The sequence below is a fragment of the Phaethon aethereus genome, assembly GCF_964289735.1.
Source record: "Phaethon aethereus genome assembly, chromosome: 5".
Taxonomy (NCBI): Eukaryota; Metazoa; Chordata; class Aves; order Phaethontiformes; family Phaethontidae; genus Phaethon; species Phaethon aethereus.
This window is the reverse complement of record NC_138579.1, coordinates 68,921,703-68,942,737: the sequence shown is the minus strand read 5'-3', so window position 1 is coordinate 68,942,737 and position 21,035 is coordinate 68,921,703. Positions and strand designations below refer to the sequence as shown.

General features: G+C 35.7%; 1 protein-coding gene across 2 annotated transcripts in view; it reads right to left on the bottom strand.

The window, feature by feature from the left end:
* Window positions 1-20,293, bottom strand: part of PPFIA1 (PTPRF interacting protein alpha 1) — a gene marked incomplete at both ends in the record, with an annotated part of 55,214 nt that extends 34,921 nt beyond the window's left edge. For both annotated transcript variants that reach the window (XM_082000684.1, XM_082000685.1), the window contains 2 exons: window positions 546-647; window positions 20,030-20,293. In XM_082000684.1, coding sequence (XP_081856810.1) covers window positions 546-647; window positions 20,030-20,293 — 366 coding nt within the window. The remainder of the gene's footprint in view (window positions 1-545; window positions 648-20,029) is intronic.
* Between the last annotated feature and the right edge of the window lie 742 nt (window positions 20,294-21,035).

The following is a 21,035-nucleotide window of genomic DNA, read 5'->3' as shown; positions in this document are numbered from 1 at the left end:
TTTTTAACATTTCACCCATGTTAGAAGTTATATCAGAGCTAACGCATTTCCTACATTTCTCTTCCAGTCTATTTTTTAAATGAGGTTTCTACTTAAGCAGGTCTTTTCAGTTCTACCACCAATCTGAGGAATTGCATGCTTGTCAGAAGGATACACATAAGAAATTCTCCAAATCAGAGAGCAACTGTTCTGCTGGCAGCAGTGTAAGCTGCTGGAAGAGACCACTACAGCTTGGCCACTCTATTCCTCTGATCTTGGGTGTTGTATTACTACAAAACTTTAACAACAAGAAAGCTGAATGACATATAGTAGTGCAGTCTTACAAGCTTTTCCTGATTCTGCACAGCAGTACGTGGAGCTGTGCAGAAGCTTCCAAACTTTCTTAATCAACACACATTCCCACTTCCAGAGGGATTCATGAAAAAGGATTCCCTTTTTCATCAGGGAGAAAATACTTCTAGCTTTTCAAATTCAACATTCAATGTTTTTCTCCATGTAGGTGGATGCTTTAATAACAGTAACCTTGGGGAAGACAAGGAACTAACCCTTGTATTATTTCTTTCTGCTTTCAGTTCAGCGATTTCTTCTTCCCTTTCAAGCAGCTGCTCCCTGCATACATTTAGCTCTTTTGTAAGTGCTGCAAATTCCTGAAATAAACCAGACAGAAATATAAGCACATCAAATATTGGGATATAGTGAGAGTAGATTCATATAAACACCTGACATAATTTCTTGAAGTATTCATTTCAGATGCCTAAAGCCAATACAGTTGTACAGTCATCCTAAGCAGGCTTAAATTCAAACATTTAAAACCGTTACACTGACAAATGTAAAGATAAAATATGTTTGACCGTACTTTTGAGGACTCATTCATCTCCAAAGGCAATTACCCCCAGTAAGCAAAAGAAAAAACTATTTGTAATGTACTTTGTTATTGTTTCAAAAAGTTGTTGTTTATTTTAAAATGACTGCTGAGGGAGACATGAAAAAACAGAGCACTAAGCAAAAACAGAACCCAGCAAAACACGTCAAATTTCAAGTCCGTACTTAATTGTGAGAGACAACGCATAACCCTGGCATCTACCAGAATACACAGGTTACTTCAGAGTAGTAGAGCACCCTTGAAGCTTCCCCACTGGAGGACACAGACCTTTACAGGTATTTATCTACTTAAGGAACATACAGGGATTTCATTTATACCTATTTTCAAATCTCACAGAATGAAACTGAAACAGCCTTTTCCCTATAGTCCTGCTAGAAATCTTGGAGGATTAGAATCAGAGTTTTCTAAAAACTCAGCCCTTGGGCTCAAAGCCTTCAAATAGACTTACCCTTCAAATTCAATAAAGTTTTCACCAAATAAAACTGAACCAAAGTGAAATAATACATAGAGTGAAAAGTCACCAGGGAACAGGAATTAGGCTAGCTCACAGCAGTTACTGCATGTTTATTACTACTGTGAACACTGAGACTAGTCGATATTAAAGAGCGTATTTATAAATTTGGGGATTTCTGTCAGGAAGATATGATTGTACTGAAGAGCTGAAAGAGCCACTACATCCTAAACCATTTCCACTCTCTATCAACCACCTCACTAAGAGTACTCAACATAAAAGGCATTTAAACTTTCTACCAACTCAGTGAGCATACTCTGGATAGAATAAAGGATACAACTATACACTACAGGTATACGCAAATACTGAGCATAGCCTTATCTACCTATTCTGTCAAAATTTAAGTTGTAATCTGAATCACATTAGAAACTATTATTAACAGTAAGCGTGAATATAAACAAGTCCATTCTTTGGAAGAGGGCTTTGTAGGAAACGAGAAAAAAACCCTTTTGTGTCATCAATGCAATTTAGGATGTGAAAATAAATATGCATCAGTGACTCCAATAGCTGATGAACACTTCAGAAGCACTTGTACAAGGAAAAATTGAAATGCTAGTAAATCAATTAGTCTTGTCCATTGTCTAAAATAAGGAAAACACTCCAATAAACAGGAGTCATGTCTAATAAACAGTAGATTAGTACAGCTGCACTGGTGATGATCAAGACAAGATGATCAAGACAAACGGCCAGCTAAGAACAACATACCGTGGAAACACCTTGTGTGCACAAAAGCTGCTTCTCTAAATTTTCCAAACTGTGAGATATACTGCTTAGCAGACAATAGCTGCATATTGAGTAAAAACTGAATTTTACTGCAAAACAGCTCCATCTTAAAAGTGACAGCAAACACATGCTTAAAAACAAAAGGACACATCAACTAATTACACTAGCACATCTGCAAATTCTAACATGCAGCTAAAATAAGCAGACATAGTCAAAAGACACTGTCTGCCAATTCCAAGATTAACTTGGTAAACTTTATTCTAAAATATATATGTGACTGAAAAGACAAAAAATATGTTGTGCAACATATACCTGCAGTGAACTCCTCTGGAATTACTAATGTAATACAGATGCAGAATCCACCTCCATAGTCCCTCTTCCTAAATAAAAATCTGCTCATTGGAAAGAAGATCCAGTATAGTCCCCCTGGCCTATGATTTTCAAGTAAAAATCCCTGGAAATACACTTATTAAAACCACCTGGTCTGTAAATATAGCTACTGGAACATTTAAACACACAAAGTACAAGAGGTTCCTGAGTGCAAGGTAAACCAAGAAAGAAAAAAAACCCCTACCTCAGGCTTCACAGAAGCTGATGGAAAAATTGACTCTACTACAAGCATTCCCTGCAGAACACTCCTTCATGTCTCAACTTTTCTGTATCTTCAACATCCCACCTGTGGCAGCTTCCAAGAACCCCAGGCAACTGACAGCACTTTTGCTCTGACAGAAGCTTAGGTAAACCAGAACACAGTTCCAAAGTTGCAGTTCTTCACAGACCTTCCCTACTTATCTTTATGTATTTGGTAATTAAGTACTACTGAAACTACTAGAAGTACTAAGGCTCAAAGTATTCACAAAAGACCTTGATATGAACTTATTTTCTTGGTGCAATTTTTTGCCCCTTTCAAAATAATTTCTAAAAACCCTCAAAATGCCAACATCAAAATTTACAAGCATCAACATTACACAGTTCTCCAAAGGACAGCAGACTGACAGGGAACATTCTACATTTTTCCAGTTTCTACCTCAAGTCTTGAGAACAGGATAAAGCAAGCAGTAAAGACTACCAAACACTGTTTCATCATACTTTCTCAACTTAAAATCACTGTATAGATAAGAAAATGTATACTAATGCTAAGACAGGTATAAATTCCATCTTCTGACAGACAGCTGTATATTTGAAATAAGTCTATTCACTCTTCAAATTATCATAATACATACAGTTCTATTCCACTGCATACGTTCGTACCAATATATAGTATTACAAATATATCATAATTATGACACAAACCACCACACTGTCAGATAACCTAGAAAAGAACAATGCACACAGGAATTTATATTGCTGCTGCATAAACAGACTGACACATAGTTCTGGGATTGCATAATACCTCCATTGCTGTTTGTTTTTACAAAATGTAGTTGCTTTGAGTCCCATAAGCTGCCTAATAAAGAATACTTGAATGTCCTTAGTTTCAGCTGACACTGCCAAAAGACATGTCCTTTCTAGTTTTAATACTTACCTTCAACAGTAGACAATTTGTTATTCCTCAAGCAGTTCAAAAGGAGAGAAACTATTTGCAAAGTTATCGTTGCAAAGAAGTTCAAGTTTTCTCATAATTTCTTCCTTGGCATCAGATGAATGTACAGAAAGAGTTAAAGGAAGAAAAATCCTGAGAAACTTTTCTACTTAGCCACAAAGCTGTATTACTTTTCTGTAATTAAGGAGAAGATTGAGAACATCAGAACGAAGTTCTGCTCTGCTTGTGTTTGCCATCAAAATAGTAAATACCCAGCTCTGAGGGCTGACAAAAATGGGACCCAGAATAAACATTTCAGAACACCTACAAGAATCAGTCAGAGAGTGCCGAATATATTAGGTAAATATGCCCTGTTGATTAGAATATACTGACAAACACCCATACTCCATAAAAAACTGAAATGTTTATTGAAGAAAGTAATTTTCTGAACCAACTGAATCATTCCAAATATGACACTGTTGCTGCCAGAAATAAATACTCTCAACAAATAGCTAAACTGAACAAGTAAGTTTGTTGTTGTTCAGTAATACATTTTCTGGGGTTTTTTTTTTGTCCACAAATGCCATGATTTTTTAAAGCAATAGTATTTCTTCTATATGAACCTCAAGAATTGACCTTCAACCTTTAGTATTTTAGAGGCCACAACATAAACATACTTCCAAAAGTCAGACAAACTAGTGTGGAGCTGTCAAGCACATACATTTCTGATGACTGAGCTGACAGCCACTTGGTTACTTGCGAGATCTCAGTCCAGAAACTTAACAGCTCAGGAAACAGGTTCTTTTCATGTTTATTACAAGCATAATTTATAGGTTCCACAGATAGTACATCACAAACCAATAAATGCTACATGACAGGAAAGACAGTATTTAACTTGGGGAAAAACTTGAAAGAAACAGAGGTAGTCCCTGAAAGTCTCTTAACATAAACTGTGTATTAGGGATGCTCTACAGACAAAGACTGTAAGTTTGCATGGAATTTGCTCAAAAAGATTTATTCCACAATAAAACACAACACCACTCTTGAGTGCATAAGGGATCATGGATTACAGACAACAACATGACCACAAATCTTATTTAAGGGATTAGAAGATTAATATCTATCTAAAAGATTAATATAAAAAGAAACATTTTAAATTCAAAGAAAATATTATTAAATATTATTAAAGTAGCATCTTCTGGCAATACAAGGATGAAGATGCAACTGTTGCATGTTTAGGAACAACTCTGCCAGAAATTTGTGAGTGGAATTTATCTGTTTAATTTCCAAGTAGTATTTTGGTTTACTGTTAACATTCAGTTCGATAGCCTGCATATCACACAACCCACTCAATCTGAGAAGCTGAGAGAGCATGAGAAGAACAACTGGGCAAAGTGCAGGCCATCAGGGATGAGAAACCAATGGACTCTGAGATAGGTTTCCACCATGTTATTTACACTAGCCATAAACCACAATTACTCCAAATGATGCATGCATGAAAAGGACAAACACAGTTTTAAACAAAACAATCAAAGAAAACTTAAGTATCTAAGCTTAACAGGGTACTTCATACCCACTTGATTTTAAACCTAAGGGTTTTAGGTAGCACACAGTGTCCAATATCCCCAATATATTCAGAAATTCCTAGCAAGCAAATTTCTGTACCTATTAAGTCACACCAGCTTAGGTTTGGTTTTTTTAAACTAAGTCAGAATTATGAAGTAGTTCAAGAGTATTTAGAGTTAAAACTGAAAAGAATTGACATGTTTTAATCATTGAATACAGCCTTCCAAGAAAACAGTTACACAAACTTTAACAACAAATCCAGAAGAAACAACAATGAACACAAATTGTGCTTTGCCTGTTCCACATAATAAATCAGATTGCTTTCAACCTTTCCGTATCTTTGGCATGTACTAACGGGAAAGACTAAAAATCAGCCTAGAGTGTGTAAAGAAAAATATTTTGCTTTTCACCTAGGGAAATTAATTTCCGGTAAATATAAAGCAGCCTGGATCTTCTAAACTGGAAACATAAAACTTATTTCAAGCAGAGAATCAGTTCTATGAAATAAGTTTATCTTTTGTCCCCAAAAACCCCAACAACTTAAAAAGGGAATATAAGAAAATGCTTAAAGTAATATTAAAATATGGTTATGTCAAACTCTTGCGTTTCAGAGCATTGAAAGGTGTTTCATGCTTGAAGTAGATCTTTTTCCAACTAGAGCTAACTACCTGCCAAAGTGTGAATACACTGTAGCTTATAATACAATTAATGTATCCACCTCCTTTCCCATTTCTCCTTTTACATGAGATGTTTTGTAACTCAAAAGACCACTACCAAAACACAGGTGCAGATTTATTATTAAAAAAAATCTTGCATTCCAACTAGCAGCATTGAGATATTTTAAAATGTTTAACACCACCTTTGGTCAACTCTCAGAAGTTTATGTTTTCCTTGACTCAAAAACCATACCTTTTTTTTCTCTAGCAAAAACTGTAACACTGTGTGAAAACACTCAAGTGAATCTTGCTGCCAGCTGACAGCCAGTGACTAATACTAACCCTGTCTAACTTTTTATCACTCCAGACCTCTCTTTTAGTACGGTATTCTTCAAGCTTACTTCTTGGATTGACCTATCTAGGCTTTGTCATTAACGCTGCTCAATCCTAAACAGGCAATTAAGTTTTAAAGTGTTTACAGTTGCATAATGCTATTGCTCTGGAATGAAACTAGCTGTTTCCAGTCCCCTTTGGAGCTGAAAGTAGAATCAACTGCCTAGCATTTGACAAGCAACGAGCAAAAGAATCCTTAACACACCTCAGTAGGTACCAAACATATGCCCAAGAGCAAAATGGAAAAGCTTATAGTAAGACCAAGTCTCCATTGAAATAGGTTTCCAGTTACCATCCTGAGTGAGTCGCTTAAATTTATATGTGGTGTTTGCTGAGCCTGAACTACAAAGCACTAAATCTGGACTTCACTGCTAGGAGCTTTCAGGAAGCGCTGCACGTTGAAGTGCAAGAAAACATAAATGAAGAAGGGTGGTATTTGGCAGCTTTGCAAGAGGAATGCAGAAGCAACAGGGAAAGGGAGGCAAAAACACATAAGTTCCATGTTCTCCCTCCTGTAGCTCCCCCTCCCTGATCTAACACATTTCTGAGAGACATTTCCTATTTTGTCCTATTTTGTAAAAGTACCGGAACACAAACATGGCTGGATCCAGCCTCTCACTCCTTGAGGGATCAGAGGTCTTCCTTTCACCACACTAATCAAGGCTCAAATTTTATACACACTACAGAACAGTTTGGAAAGTGAGCCTAGTAAAACCTAGTACACAGAGCAAAGCACAGGTCAACAACAGGCGAACAGGAGCAACCTACACTCAAATCATTAACCACAGCCTGCATAAACCATCCAGTCTAGCAAAATCATTACCACCTATACTCTTGCATTTAATTTTCTCTAAACCCAGCAAAACAGTGCTGTTATGTATACAAGACTAGGGGAAAAGCCTCCTGCAAAAACATATCTTTGTGCTTCACTGGAGAGCCAACAATCACTGATTATATACCATACTTTGCACTGCAAGGTACACATGCCAATCTCAGAGCATCTTCCAAGGTCCACCATTAATTAGACTTACATACAACACAGTGAACACAATACAGGCAACAAATGATATCTACAAGACTGTTTGCTGGTAACATGCTGGAAGTCAAAACTAAGCCACAGCTGCATCCTATCTTCTTCAGTGCTAAACCAATCTCTTTGTAGGTCTGTGAAATTAAGGAACAAGAACATGAAGTTGTTTAAACAAGTCAGAAAATTTCATCCAGTTACTTCCCTTCAGGTCTAACAACTTGCAGTTTGCTAAGCATCTTCTCATAGGGCAACTAGCCTTGCAATCATTGAAAGATTAAGAATCCGTAATTTCTCTAGGTAGTTCCTTAATCTTTTCATCAGCTTTAACAAATCATTGCCAGTATCTGAGGCTTGTTCAAAGTACAGTAGATCACACAGGGTGTATTTTCATATAACCCAAAGTGGACACAACCCATTTTTACCATAACCTTTTTTAACACAGACTTTTAAACTACTTTTAAAGGTACAGACGCGTATCAAGGATTACATACCAAACCAGGGTACAACTATACCATAGTACTTTTTTTTTTCCCCCAAAAGCTTTTTTCAAGTACTCAATTGGGGGGAGGTGGGGGGGTGTGTGTGTGTGTGGAGAACAACCCTGCAATTTAACAGCATAAACAGAGGATTAACAAGAAATAAACTGAACACTAGAAACACTAGTTTCTAGTTTTAAGCTTTGTAAAATACTTTTTAAATGTTGTCCCTACTCAGGCAACATTGTAAATCTTCTGAATAAGGAAGTCCAAAAGTAGAACCATTACAACAGCTGTAAGGTAACAGCCACCTAGCAGCAAGCACAGGACATACAGAAGCAATCTTCCGACTTGCATGAAACTTATCATCTATTCATATGCAACGATGGCAGAAAATCTTCCATCACATGGCTAGAATCTTTTCATTGTGGTGGTTATACAAAGAGTTCCACCTTAGGTGCTCTTGGAGGTACATGAATACGTCCCCTGAACAGGCAGATATGGCAGAAAAGTATTCAAAACCATATCAAGCTTGTTCAACTTGGAAAAAGGTGCAAGATCAGCTAAAATATTTATCAGGAAAACTTTAGTCATCACCGAAAAACAGGCTTTTCAACTTGGGATGTGTCTGGCTACTTTGTGCAGAACTGTAACTGTTGAGACTGGTCAATAACAGAGTAATCCTTTCCAGTACTGTACCGGTCCAAGGACCAGTATTCCAGAAAAACAGTTTACTTCAACACAGAAATAAGTTTACAATACTTGGGAGGTGTTAGAAAAACAAATGCCTCTTAGTTACACTCTGAATCAGTGAATTCTAAGTGTTTCACAATATGAATTACCACATTCCTGCACCCCTAGCCTAGTCTATTTTGATTAGTAACTAATACAGTAAGTAGTAGCACAACTTCTTAGTTGTAGCTTTAGGCATCTCCATTTTTGGAGTCCATGTCAGTGAAGAAACCTACCCACACCCATACCCACTATGGCAAAAGGAGAATACAGTTGTACTTAATTAAAAGAAGAAGAATCTTGCATTACCAGTTGGACAAGGTATGGGACAAAACCAGTCTCCATCTTTAATGTGACACCATAGAAATTTCCTTGAAGTTTTTCCTCTCCACATAAATTTCATCAAGATTTCCTGGGATCCCATACAGGATTTCACAGCATACAATGCTCCTCAAAAACACCAAACCGTAAAACAACTGCAAGATACACTGGAAAAAGTTAACAAGTTCAGTATTTTTCCTGAGACCCCCCATTACAAAGGCTAAGCAGCTACTACAAAAGCCATACCAAGTTGTAAACAACATGGAACTGACAGTTTCCTTGGGCAAGAAAAAAGCATGTATTTTTCTGTATATCAAGTCTAAACATACTGCACTCACAAGAAATAGCACATTCTGGCTCCGATGGCATTCAATATTAAATTCCTACGACTTTTATGAATTAAAAATTATTTATCCTAAATACTGCGTTCTAGCATGTTTAAAAAATTAATCCTCACATGACTAATACTTCACTTTTTTTTTTTAGAAATAGACCCAGGGCAAGATCTGTCATGCATGATTATTTCAGTGACAAGATACTTCTGCTTACAAAAACCTGTAAGCAGCAACTGAGGCACTGCCCTGCCCTATTCTAATCATTCATCTTGGCCTCTAGTTGTCAGGTTTAGTTCTGTGGCTAGTAGTTGTAAAGTACGTTTTCCACACTATGGTAAAAGGGAGTGCTTGGGAATATCTGAATAAGGCTGGCCAAGACACCCTCATTAAACAAGCATCAACATGTACTTCCCCCTCAGTGCTCTCCTATTATATATATATATATTTTTTTTTTTTTTGCCAAGTAATGAACACTTCAATCTTATAATTTCAAACTTGTTTAAGCAAGTAATACTCAATGAGGACAGACACATGCCTTCAGCAGGAAATTCAGCTTACAGGTTCTTTACATTTTATTTTTCTGTTTCTTTGTACTCTATCACCCCAGTTTACATGCCAAGTGAATTTACTAGGCTAACTGAAACTAAATATAACCCAATCTGTAATATTTGGAATAAATGCAACTGGACCATTCCATGAAAATGTTGCCCAGTTTTTACAAAGAAAGGCAACTCTAAAGCCCATGCGAAAAGAGTATAGTCTCACACCTTACAACAGTCAAGTCTGGCATTAAAACACAGGAAAAACTTAACTCAGCAACATAGATTATCAGAGTTGTTTAGGGTAGGGGGGCTAAGCTTTTTTTAATGCTCAAAATTTTGCCTGCCACAAAAGATTTCCATAATCAACAGCTCCAAACTTCCTAACTACCTGAACCCAAAAAGCACGTTACACCACAGAACAAAACCAGGGATATGAATAACACTAAAAGGCAGGGAAGGAAAAGAAATTAAAAAAAAAAAAAGAGACAAGGACAGTCTCTTAATATGCTGTAACCAGTAACTGAAAAGAATGATGGATTGGTGAGGAACCTTGTCTGAGGAGAGGAAGAAGCTCCTATTCCACACTGGGCTACAAACAAAAGAAAGATGATGCAACTGGGGAACCCAGCAGCCTCTTACTACTCAGTTGAGAGAAAAGGCATGCTTGGCCCATTTCTCCTCTACTACCTCCCAGCATTGAAAACTTTTATAACCACCACACAAAATACAGAAGAATGTTACGCAGTCTCTAAAGACTACAGTTCCAACACGGGATCAGAGTTACACCAATGCATCAGTATAAGTAAGATTACGGGGCGGGGGGAAAGGACAGCTTCTTTTCTGCACAGACAAGCAGTGAGAGCTAAAATCCTAAAAAGTTTTTTCATTTCCACTTTACATGAAGTAAAGTAGTACCAGATTTCTTAAAACAAAGGCTCAGCTTTGGAAGATAACATTGTTGAACCACACCTTCAAAAGACATTCTCAAAACTCAAGCTGCATGTTCTAAAAGAAATAAATTACTACATGCACCTGCCTTATGTTTTTCAATGCGAAGCTAAAAAGTGTTATGACCTTCCAAGCCTCTTCCCCCATGAACTACAAAAAGGTGATAATACTGCATGAAAAGTATATTACTCACGAATAATAATTTAAAAAAATTTCACAGTGGTATCCCAAGGCATCTCTGAAATTATCTAAACCAAATTTTTAGCCATTCACCCAAATGTAATACGGCAAATAGAGAGAGCTTTGAAGACATATTCTGGAGTTACAAGTTTACCTAACACACACATAAACATGTAAAAACCCCAACCAGTTTCACTCATACATCCAAGACTGCCCTCCATACATGCTCTGCTGTTCCAACCTTGGTCTCTCAGGTATAGAGTCATTTCTTTACACTCAGATTATCTGAAGAACTTCTAGTACTACAGGTAACTCTCTGAACAACAGAATCCCATTTAAATTTTTAAATGACCTTTGATTTGGGTCAAAAGTTTCTTTTATTTCTGGGTTTCCAAATTAAGACACAAAAGGTAGCCCGTGTCTTAAATCCTAGTAGAAGCAAGAGATTCAAGTGTGAGATGTCAGTCAGGACTTTAAATACAATACACAACAGAACCTTAAAGAATATAAAAATTACACAGAGTTCAGGCTCCAATGGGGAACAGCAAACCCACAGGTCTTACTCAAGCACAAACTACAGTGAAAAGCACAGCTCGTAACAGAATTTAGGTCCACTATTATTAATTCAGCAAGGTTAATGGAGACCCATGAACCCCACCATGTTACAGAGCACCATTTCAGCTAGCAGATTTCCCATTTATGGATAGGAGTGCAAAGAAAAGGAGAGTTTTGACTACGACATTCAATTGGCAAAAGCATATATTGCTAAATTATTTTTGTGACAGGCTCATATAAGACATTTGAGAATCCACAACTCACCCCGCAGATCCACAATTTAAACACTGCCATTGATCAAGACACAAGTCCTTTCAGATGCGTACAGAATTCCCTTTTCTGCCAATTTTCTTTTTTAAAATAATTTTGATTTACACAGTGAGAAAACTTTCATATCAAGCATTCTGTGAATCACACAATAAAACAAACAATTCCACTTTCAGATATCTCTCTCCCTTTTCAGTGACTTGTTTCATGATTGTGATTGAAAATTCAGAAATAGTATTAAAACAGCTTAATACAATTCATTAGTATTTATTGAGATAACCATGGACCTAGTACCATTAAAATAACAGGAATTTATTATCCTCTTTATTGAGTGAGCCCTTTCCACATCAAAGGAAGTTTTAGCTTTTACACCAAGGATTTAGGCAGCAGAAATTCATTTTCAAGTAACTCAAAATAAACACTGTTTCTCATTACAGGAAATTGTCAATGTTGAGAAGATGATTATTAATAAACTTCACCTGCAAGGTAGTTTCTGTACATGAACATTCATAGTTAATCTTTCAGCTACACATTGAGCCAGTCTAAACTTTGTATAGGTCAACACGAAAATTTGTTGTTTAAACTGCACATCTTAAGGCAGCTTTGGTTTATTTGTGTTTTTTTTTTTAAACTATGTAAATTATTCAGCTACCTAATTATATCCTTATACTGTGCACTGTTCTGTAAATTTGAGGTGGAGGAAAAAAAAAATCTCACTTCTTGTAACAGTAAAGAGTTTATTAACCCACAGTCTACATTCTTTACTCGTTTTTACCAGATATGCTACCCTGCAATTCTTTATAAAAGGTAAATATGCATTTAAAAACAATATAATTTAAATATATATCAAATTTGGTTCTGTTCAGTTTATTTGGGAGGTATGATTGAAAAAAGCAAGCACTGTGCTTCAGGGTATCTCTAGACAATTAGATGTGAAACAGAATTAGATACCAAACTCTACTGTACACTAGCAAAAGGAGTAGGGCACAAAACAGCATGGCTCAGAGCATACCCCTATTGAGACTACTGTTCTACAGAAAGGAAAAGAAAAAAATTAAAAAAAAAAAAATCAAAGGCTGCCCATTTTCCTGTTGCAAATAGAAAATATTTGATTATTTTCCAGGTGGAAGCTCTTTTTTTTCTCCTCAACAAAACTAAAAGGACATGCGTATCAAATTTTTTAAGCTTTTTTCCACATGGCCCTATAAACAAGTGATGGTCCTTGCTTAAGATCTGTCCTGAAGATATCTGATTATACCTAATACTGGTGGTGTGTAAGGATGTTTTCTCTAAGGAATCTTGGAAGCACATCATAGAAGTCCTAAAACAAAACATTATTTCTAAACATTTATATTTCTGAAAACATAACCAATGAAACAGATGAACTACAGGAAAAGATATGTTGACTGTTCTTATTCATATGTACCCATCAAAAGTTATATTTCAGATGCAACCAAAATTATGTTCTCGTTAAAACTTTCACTACCATCCTCAAAAAACATATCCTGAGTAGACTCGAACATAAACACATGAGTAAGGTTCAAGGATAGCCACTGTGGAATAGCAGAAGAGAAGATTAAGCAACAAAGCTTCTCTTCTGAAAAATGTTACAGCTCTAGCCTCTGTAGGAACAGGCCACAGAGCCTTGTCATGCCAATCAGAAGAAAAGGAAATAATTTTCAGTACAGCTTATAAAAGACCCAAGGTAAAGTCAAGTTAACCAACTATTCACATCAATTTACAGAGAACCTAAAGGAAAACAATATATCAGCATGAAACTGAGCATTAACTTTCACAAATGTTGTAACAACAGTACTTCTCCAATTCTGAATATACAAACTAGGAAAGTAATCTCCTCAAGCAACCTACAGATACGTATTCAGCTCACTACACAATTATCTGGAGTTTACAAAATGCAGAAACAGTATTTCCATGCACTCCTGTGAAAAAGTAAAGTTGAATAAAAACCTCATTCCACTCAACAGCAAAATAATAATTCTTCTTTCAGCCTGGAGAATGTGAAAACATTTTTCCTGGCAAGAATTGCCACACATTTCCCCATTTACGCTTGGAGAATCCACAGGCAGGCTTACAAAAAAACACATTTGGAAATTTATGAACATCCAGATTACCTAACACACACAATGCAAATCTACCCCTTCTCAGTATTTGTAGCTTGAGATCCATATGCGCAAGAGATTATAATAAGTATTTTCTAATATATGTCAACAGATATCACTCAGCCTTACAGACTTAAAGTGACTCAAGCTGCCTAAATTGCTAAAAGCAGCTTACATTGAGACCTCTACCATATTCCTTTAAAGCAGGAAAACTAAAAAAGGCAAAATTAAGTTAAAGTGTGAAGTATATTGAGTTCTAGGATGCTGTGCCAACTTAGGAAGAGCAAAAACCAAAATTACTAATATACAGCTAAAATGTTCTCTCCAAAGTTTCAAGTTCTCTGACAACATTGTTAACTATAAGGGATCTACATATATCAAAACACAGAAAAATGTGTACTCTTAATTGTAAGATCAAATCCTACAGTGACAAAAACCAACATCCACATCTCCTAAATAAATACCAGAAAGGAGAAACTAAATTCACAGCCTAGTGGATGTTAAAACACTAAGAACTTGTAAGGGGTGAGGAAATTGTATTTTTAATTCATATTTATGTTTTTAAAAAATCCACAAGGTTTTTTCTTTTTTTTTTTTTAAACATGTAGATGGAAATTGCAACTATGTAGCCACACTGAGTCTTTAAGTCTTGCTAACAAACACGTTTAATGTAGTTTTTAGTTATACTCTTTTTAAGAGTAGAGAAAAAAAATAGAAGGGCTTGCAGACAAAGAATTCTCCGAATACCAAAAAAAATACTACCTGTTGTACAAGAGGCTACAGGCAAATTAGCATAGCTGAGTATATATGTGAAGTCCACCTGGTTCTAAATATGCCATATATTTTTAAAACACCTTGTTTGGATTATAGCTCTTTCACCCAATCTTACATACAGCATGTTTGTTAAACTGCAAGTTAGACTACAGCACACTAAACACTAATAAACCCATTATCAGACATTTGTACATAGTAACAGAGGAGTAGGAAAAATAATCACTAGCTCATCTTCCAGGGCTACATCCACTATTAAAAACAAACAATTCTGTGTAGTCACCAAAACCTTATTCCCATAAATAAACTAAGGAAAATAAAAACAACAGTTTTGGACTTCATAAAATCTTTTTATTAAAGTGATAGATGGGACACCATAACAGCACTAAAGTTCATCCTCAAATATAAGAAAACTTAAAATTAATTCTAAATTTTATCTAGCTAAAAGGTCTATTTATAATCAAGATAACCTAAATTAAAAGCACAGTATAAACAGCAAGCTGCTAACAATAGGCAAGCAGATGTCTGCGGGGTAGGGATGGGATGTTTCAATAAACAAACTCACCCAAACATATTTAAATGAGAAACTAAGAAGTCAGAACAAATGCTAGAGGCTCGGTCCTCTCCTCGATATACTCCACTATATTACTTAAGCATAGCTACTCTTCTTTTTGCCCAATCACAGAGCATGCTTTCAGGCAACTTTTGTCAAAAACCTTCAGAATATGAAGTTGTCTGTTTCTATGCCCTGAAAAGGAAGAACCATTTGGGAAGTTGAGGTTTATTGATAGAGTCGGTGAAGAATTCTGAACATTAACTCTTATCTCCATCTGACTTAAACTAGTGTAGATAAAGACAAATCTATCTCGTAATTTACTAACAGTAAGAGCCAAGTAAGATTTAGCAACTGAAACTCAACATAGACAAGACTAAAATTACAGTTGTCTGAAAATGCAACAGGGTCATGTTCATCCTTGCTGTCAGAACAGGATGAGAGAAATGGAGGACACATCTGCTCTGACATACATCTGCACATCTGAAATCCTTCTGGATCTCTATAATTTCTGGACCCACGCTGTCTGCTGAGATTAACGTCTTATTTAGAAGTCAGCACCACATCTTGCTAGAGTAAGAAGTATAAGCTATGTCACCTCAAGGCCAAATACTTGTGCAACTCCATTTACAGCAGTCACTTAAAATGCTAAGGAAATTTCAGCTGCTGCAAAGTTTGGCAAGCCCTTACTTAATGTACTTTCTGCAACTGTGTTCTTCATATTATGTACAATTCAAAACCTCATTTCTACATCTATGACATCCTGTATTATTTAAAACTTGTCTGGAGGAAATCCAAACACCACCATTAGTAAGACGTCAACTAAATCCTTAAGTTCATCATTATAAAACAATAAAACAATACCAGGGCAGTCTTCAGACCAAGTGTTTTGATATTTCTTACATGTGAGACATCAAACAGTACTTCTGAGATTGCCTAAGGAAGATCATTCTGTAGAGACTAAATTTAACTGAACACAAATATAAACAGACACACACTATCTTTTAACTGAAGTGTGCAGCAGTGATAAAATATTTACTATAGATAGAAAGCAACTAAAGATGGCCTGTTGCAGACTCACTTTAAATTAAAATAAAATGAGCAACCTAGTAAAGCCAAAGCCAAACCAAAATTATAGGCAGGGTTTTTTCCTCCACTTTTAACTCCACATTACAGTAAAGTGCTTTTATTTACACAGAGACACACACAGCCTCTGACAGAAAGTTCTCATCTGCCCCTATATATACACCCATTGCTGAATACAGAAATTCTGAAAGGACCATCACAAATACAGAAAAAACTTCTAACTTCTATTTTACTTACCTTGCATACAAATGAAAATAAAAAATGATAAATTTAAGACCAAAAGATTAAAGTGCAACATTAAGATGAATCTTAATAAAAGTGTTGCTGTATTACAGAAGCGTAATATTTGTACATCAGCTTACAAAATTCTTAACATACGTATTAAAATTGTCATTGTCAATTGTCAAATTGTCCTGATAGAAGTTGCTGTGAATTCATCAACTGCGTTTTTATTTGTGCTAGATGCCAGAGCCTCTGTAAATTAAACTCTAGCCTTCTCCATCCAAAACAAGCATCATCTTGTCATTTACAGAAACATATACATGAAATTCTACCAGCAAAACGAACCCTAGCCTGCAACACCTTAATAGCAAGAACTAGTAGTCACTTGGACCTCATCTACCTTAAGTTCACAATTTAACTTTTAAATGCAGTAGCATCCTGTATGTTTCACAGATTAACTCATAAATTTTGAGCACCCAAACCTTGAATTTTGTAGATTACATTCTGGAAGGCACATAAGGGGCATAGTTAAATCCACTAAGACCACAATTAAATCATAACTGAGTGTATTTACATTAAAAATAAAAGTTCTCTAAGTTCTCAAAGTAAAAAGCTCTTTTTCATTTTTTTTCTGTGAAAAATTCTAGGGAGAAGGAAGTTAATTTTAAATGCTTGCACAGCAATTTGATTTCATCAAGTTCATCTTTCAAGGTCAGAGTACTGTTTGACTAGAATCATCTGTAATAGATGGTAACTCCCAGAAAACAAAATACATTGCCAAGAATCCCGTTATTTTATCAAGACAACGTTGATTTATTTCATTTCCAGCTGTCCATACGAGAAAAACTTGCCAGTTTTACTCTGTAAATGTAAAAGATAAAACACATCTATTAGAACGCTATTCTCTCTGTGAATTAGACATCCACAACAAAAGTCGTCTTACTCTAAATAGCTGTTTCAGGTTTATGTGAGCTAGAACTGATACTTTTAAATTACTAGCTGCCCACTACACTACAAGTAGACTAGAAAAGTCTACTTCTCTGACATTTCAGAAAATGTGCATCACTGCTGCAGAATAAATTGCCTTTACTTTTAGAATTTACACAGAATTCTATGATTCTACTTTTATAATTTACAAGATGTGCAAATACACACAAGTATCTATTTTGTAACTATATACACAGCAGTATAAGCCTCTTCCTTATAAACAGAAACTCAGTCAATGTAAGGAGTTAAGTATTGGGATGCCATTAGAAATTTAGTGTCTTCATACTAAAAACAGAGAAGTTTTAGTATAGAAGCAATAAATTTGGCATTCCTTCTTTTATACAAGGAGTTTCCATCAGTCATCAGAATGGTCTAACTGGCTGATTCAGCTGAACACAAAGAACAGGAAAAGTGTACATACAAACAATTCAAGTCAATACTCCTTAAGATAAAGTACTCCAAGATCAACTACAAAGACATGTTACAAGCTACATGCCAAGTCTGTGGAAGAAATATTACATTGGTTATAGTGATCTAGTATTCATGCAATTATACTAGTATTTGTACAACTAGTTAAATTGATCTTCACATCTCTTTCTACTAAATTGAAAACAACTACTATGATAAATTGATTAAAAAAATTTTAAATGTACACTAGCTTCCTTCTTTCCTGAAAAAAATATAACACAGTTGTCAGCAAATTTAAAGTCATCCTGCTTCTACCCCTCCTTGAAATCCACAGCTAAACAATGGGTCATTTGAGACAGTAGTTCAAAAGAATGCTCAGCTTGAAATAATTAACCAAAAAGTTTGAATAGTTTCAAATATTACAGTCACCAGATAGTTTTCCTCGTGAACACTTACTGGAATTTTTAAAAACCCAAACATTGTTTCACCTCATCAGAAATTTACACCTATGAAGTAACGACTCTTTACCATACCACCACCAAAAAATTGTCAAATACAGAAGTTATTTCTGATTGTAGCAAGCATCATGAAATATTTTTGACTTTTGAAAGCATCAGTTGTCACCTTCCACAATCATTTGAGCTTAAGCACCACTAAGGACAAAAGTGGCACAGTTTCATACCATGACAACAGTATTTTTCAACAGCTACTACAATATACAAAAAATCCATATACTGCTGTATGTTTATATAAAATTGCAGTAAAATTTCTCTCTCAATTGAACTATGAGACTTGCTTTCCTACAGATTTCACATGAAACCACACAATTATGACATTCCTGAAAGTGGGAATTGTTGTTTCAACTGCATTAATCTTTTAGAAATGTTTAGAAAGAAATGTTTACATGTAAGTAGCTTACTAGATTTAGGAAAGCTGAGAACTGAAAAGGGAAAAGAGTAACAGTACAGTTTAGAGCTTGAGTGATTCTACTCAGCCACAAATCCAAGCATAACAGTTTACAGATCATACGATTGGTTAATGGCATCCATTAATGTAGCAGACCTGAAATAGCAGCTAAAGAGAAGCCACAATTATTACAACAAAAAAAAAAAACAAAAAGAATGATTTTTGCCTGCAGCACATGATTTAAGACAGGGAGCAGCAAAGATTGGAAACTTCTCCTTTCTGATTTCCATTCATGCCATTGTAACACAACTAGATTAACATGTATTACTTTTTAGTTTCTATCCCTGAGTAATTGCCAGTACCAATTACCATACCAAGAGTCATACAGTGATTACATTGTAATGACAGCAGTGGAAACAGAACAGTTTAAGACTACTGTTTTAAAGGGTATAAACAGTAACTACAATATTTAAGGACATGTAAACATTTGTAAAAATATTAAGTATTTATGGAATAACATATGCAAGTATAACATCAGCATGACATACTTGGGACAACAACCAACCATGCTAGAAAGTGCAAGGCTACAAACAGTTAACTGACACCCAAAAGCAGCCTCTGCTTTGCCTACAACCAAATGCTTTTCAAAGTGTTCAAAGTTCAATTGTATTCTTTTTAACTAGAATGGATAAAAACCAAGAAGTTCCATAGACACCAATCACCTTTCCTAACTACACACTACAGGCTGTATGTTGGTACAGTGCATCCTCCATAAATCAGTAATTACTAACTCCTAGCAAGACCAAAAAAGAAAAAAAATCCAAACTCTCCAAAAGGAACTGAGTTAAACAACACACTTGGACTTCTACAATGCCATGACAACTCAGCACGTATTCACAAGGGTGCAGTCTTAAAACTTTTCAAGTTTTTAAACTGAAGTCCACAATGGTATCAGAATGGCCTGTAAGTAATTCTTAAGCACATGAATAAGGCAATTAGAAACAACATTAAAAAAAATACTAGAGACAGAAGAAAGTCCATTAAGTTCTATTAAACAAAATTATGTAGGTATGACTTCACACTCAGGCTAAGCCAAAGAAACACCAGAAACTGGGAAAGCATACTGGAGGGAAAGGGATGATGATCCCCACTTGCCCTTTTACCTTTCTCAAAAGTGAGCAAGCACCTACAGACTCTTCAGGAAAGTACTAAGCTGGATACATCTTCCCCTAACATAACCTCACTCTTCAGTAAATTAAATATACAAAAAGCCAACAAAATACCACAAAGAATACAAAAATTATCAAGAGATACCTTCCTTTCAAAATGTCCATACCTGTGGAAGTGCAGTATTGAGCTGTCTCTGCAAGGAATCTCTCTCATGACCAACTTCATGTAGCTTGCCCTGGGTCAATGCTAGCGTCTCCTGAGTTTCTCTTAGTGTTTCCAGAAGGCGATCCCTTTCTTCCAACATGGATACCATTAATTGCTCAAAATGGGAATCAGCATCTGACTGTAACGGGGAACCTGAACCATGGCCTCCATTTCCCCCAGAGGGAATCTCTGCCTCACTGATGGTTGGCATCACCTCACACATCATCTTGAAACAAAATAAGACAAAACAAAGACCATAAATTTAAATCAAACAAATCTAAACAGGATAAGCAAAGGAACTTTGGATACTACCCATAATACCAACTTAGTTCCCCCAATGATAGCATCAGCAAAGGTTGCCAACACCTTAGTGTTTGCCACTATTTCATTAAGACTGCGCGAGAAGAGGTATACAATCAATTTAATCAAGGCATCACTTCATAATGAGAATCTTGTGACTTCTTGCAAAACCAGATTTTTTACGGCTACGTTTCAAAGTGTGATCTCATTTTAATGGATTTATATTTTTGTTAAGAGTAAACTGCTGCCGAGATCTTTAAAAAAACAAAGATAAGGCATGCAGCATGCCACCAAAAATTATACACTTAAACTAGTAACTGATTACACTGCATATTTTGAGAATCATTATCTGCTTCTTCCAACACCTGAAACACACAAAGATAGTATCTAAAAAGGTACTTTGAGCTTATGCTGGTTGTAGAAAGTCTATGGTAGAAGTGATGCATGTACATTAGTGGTAAATCCAACTAGCCTCATTCAGGAGATACACATGTAAAGGAAGATAAAAAGCAAAAAATTAATTATGAAATGGTAGCAGCTCTCACTGTGGATAACAAAAGGTAAGCAAAAATAATTAAAGGCAGAGTATGAATACAGTTAAGAATTAAATGTAAGTACTGTACTACTGTTAAACTAGAACGACTTTTAAGAGACCCTAACAGATCCTT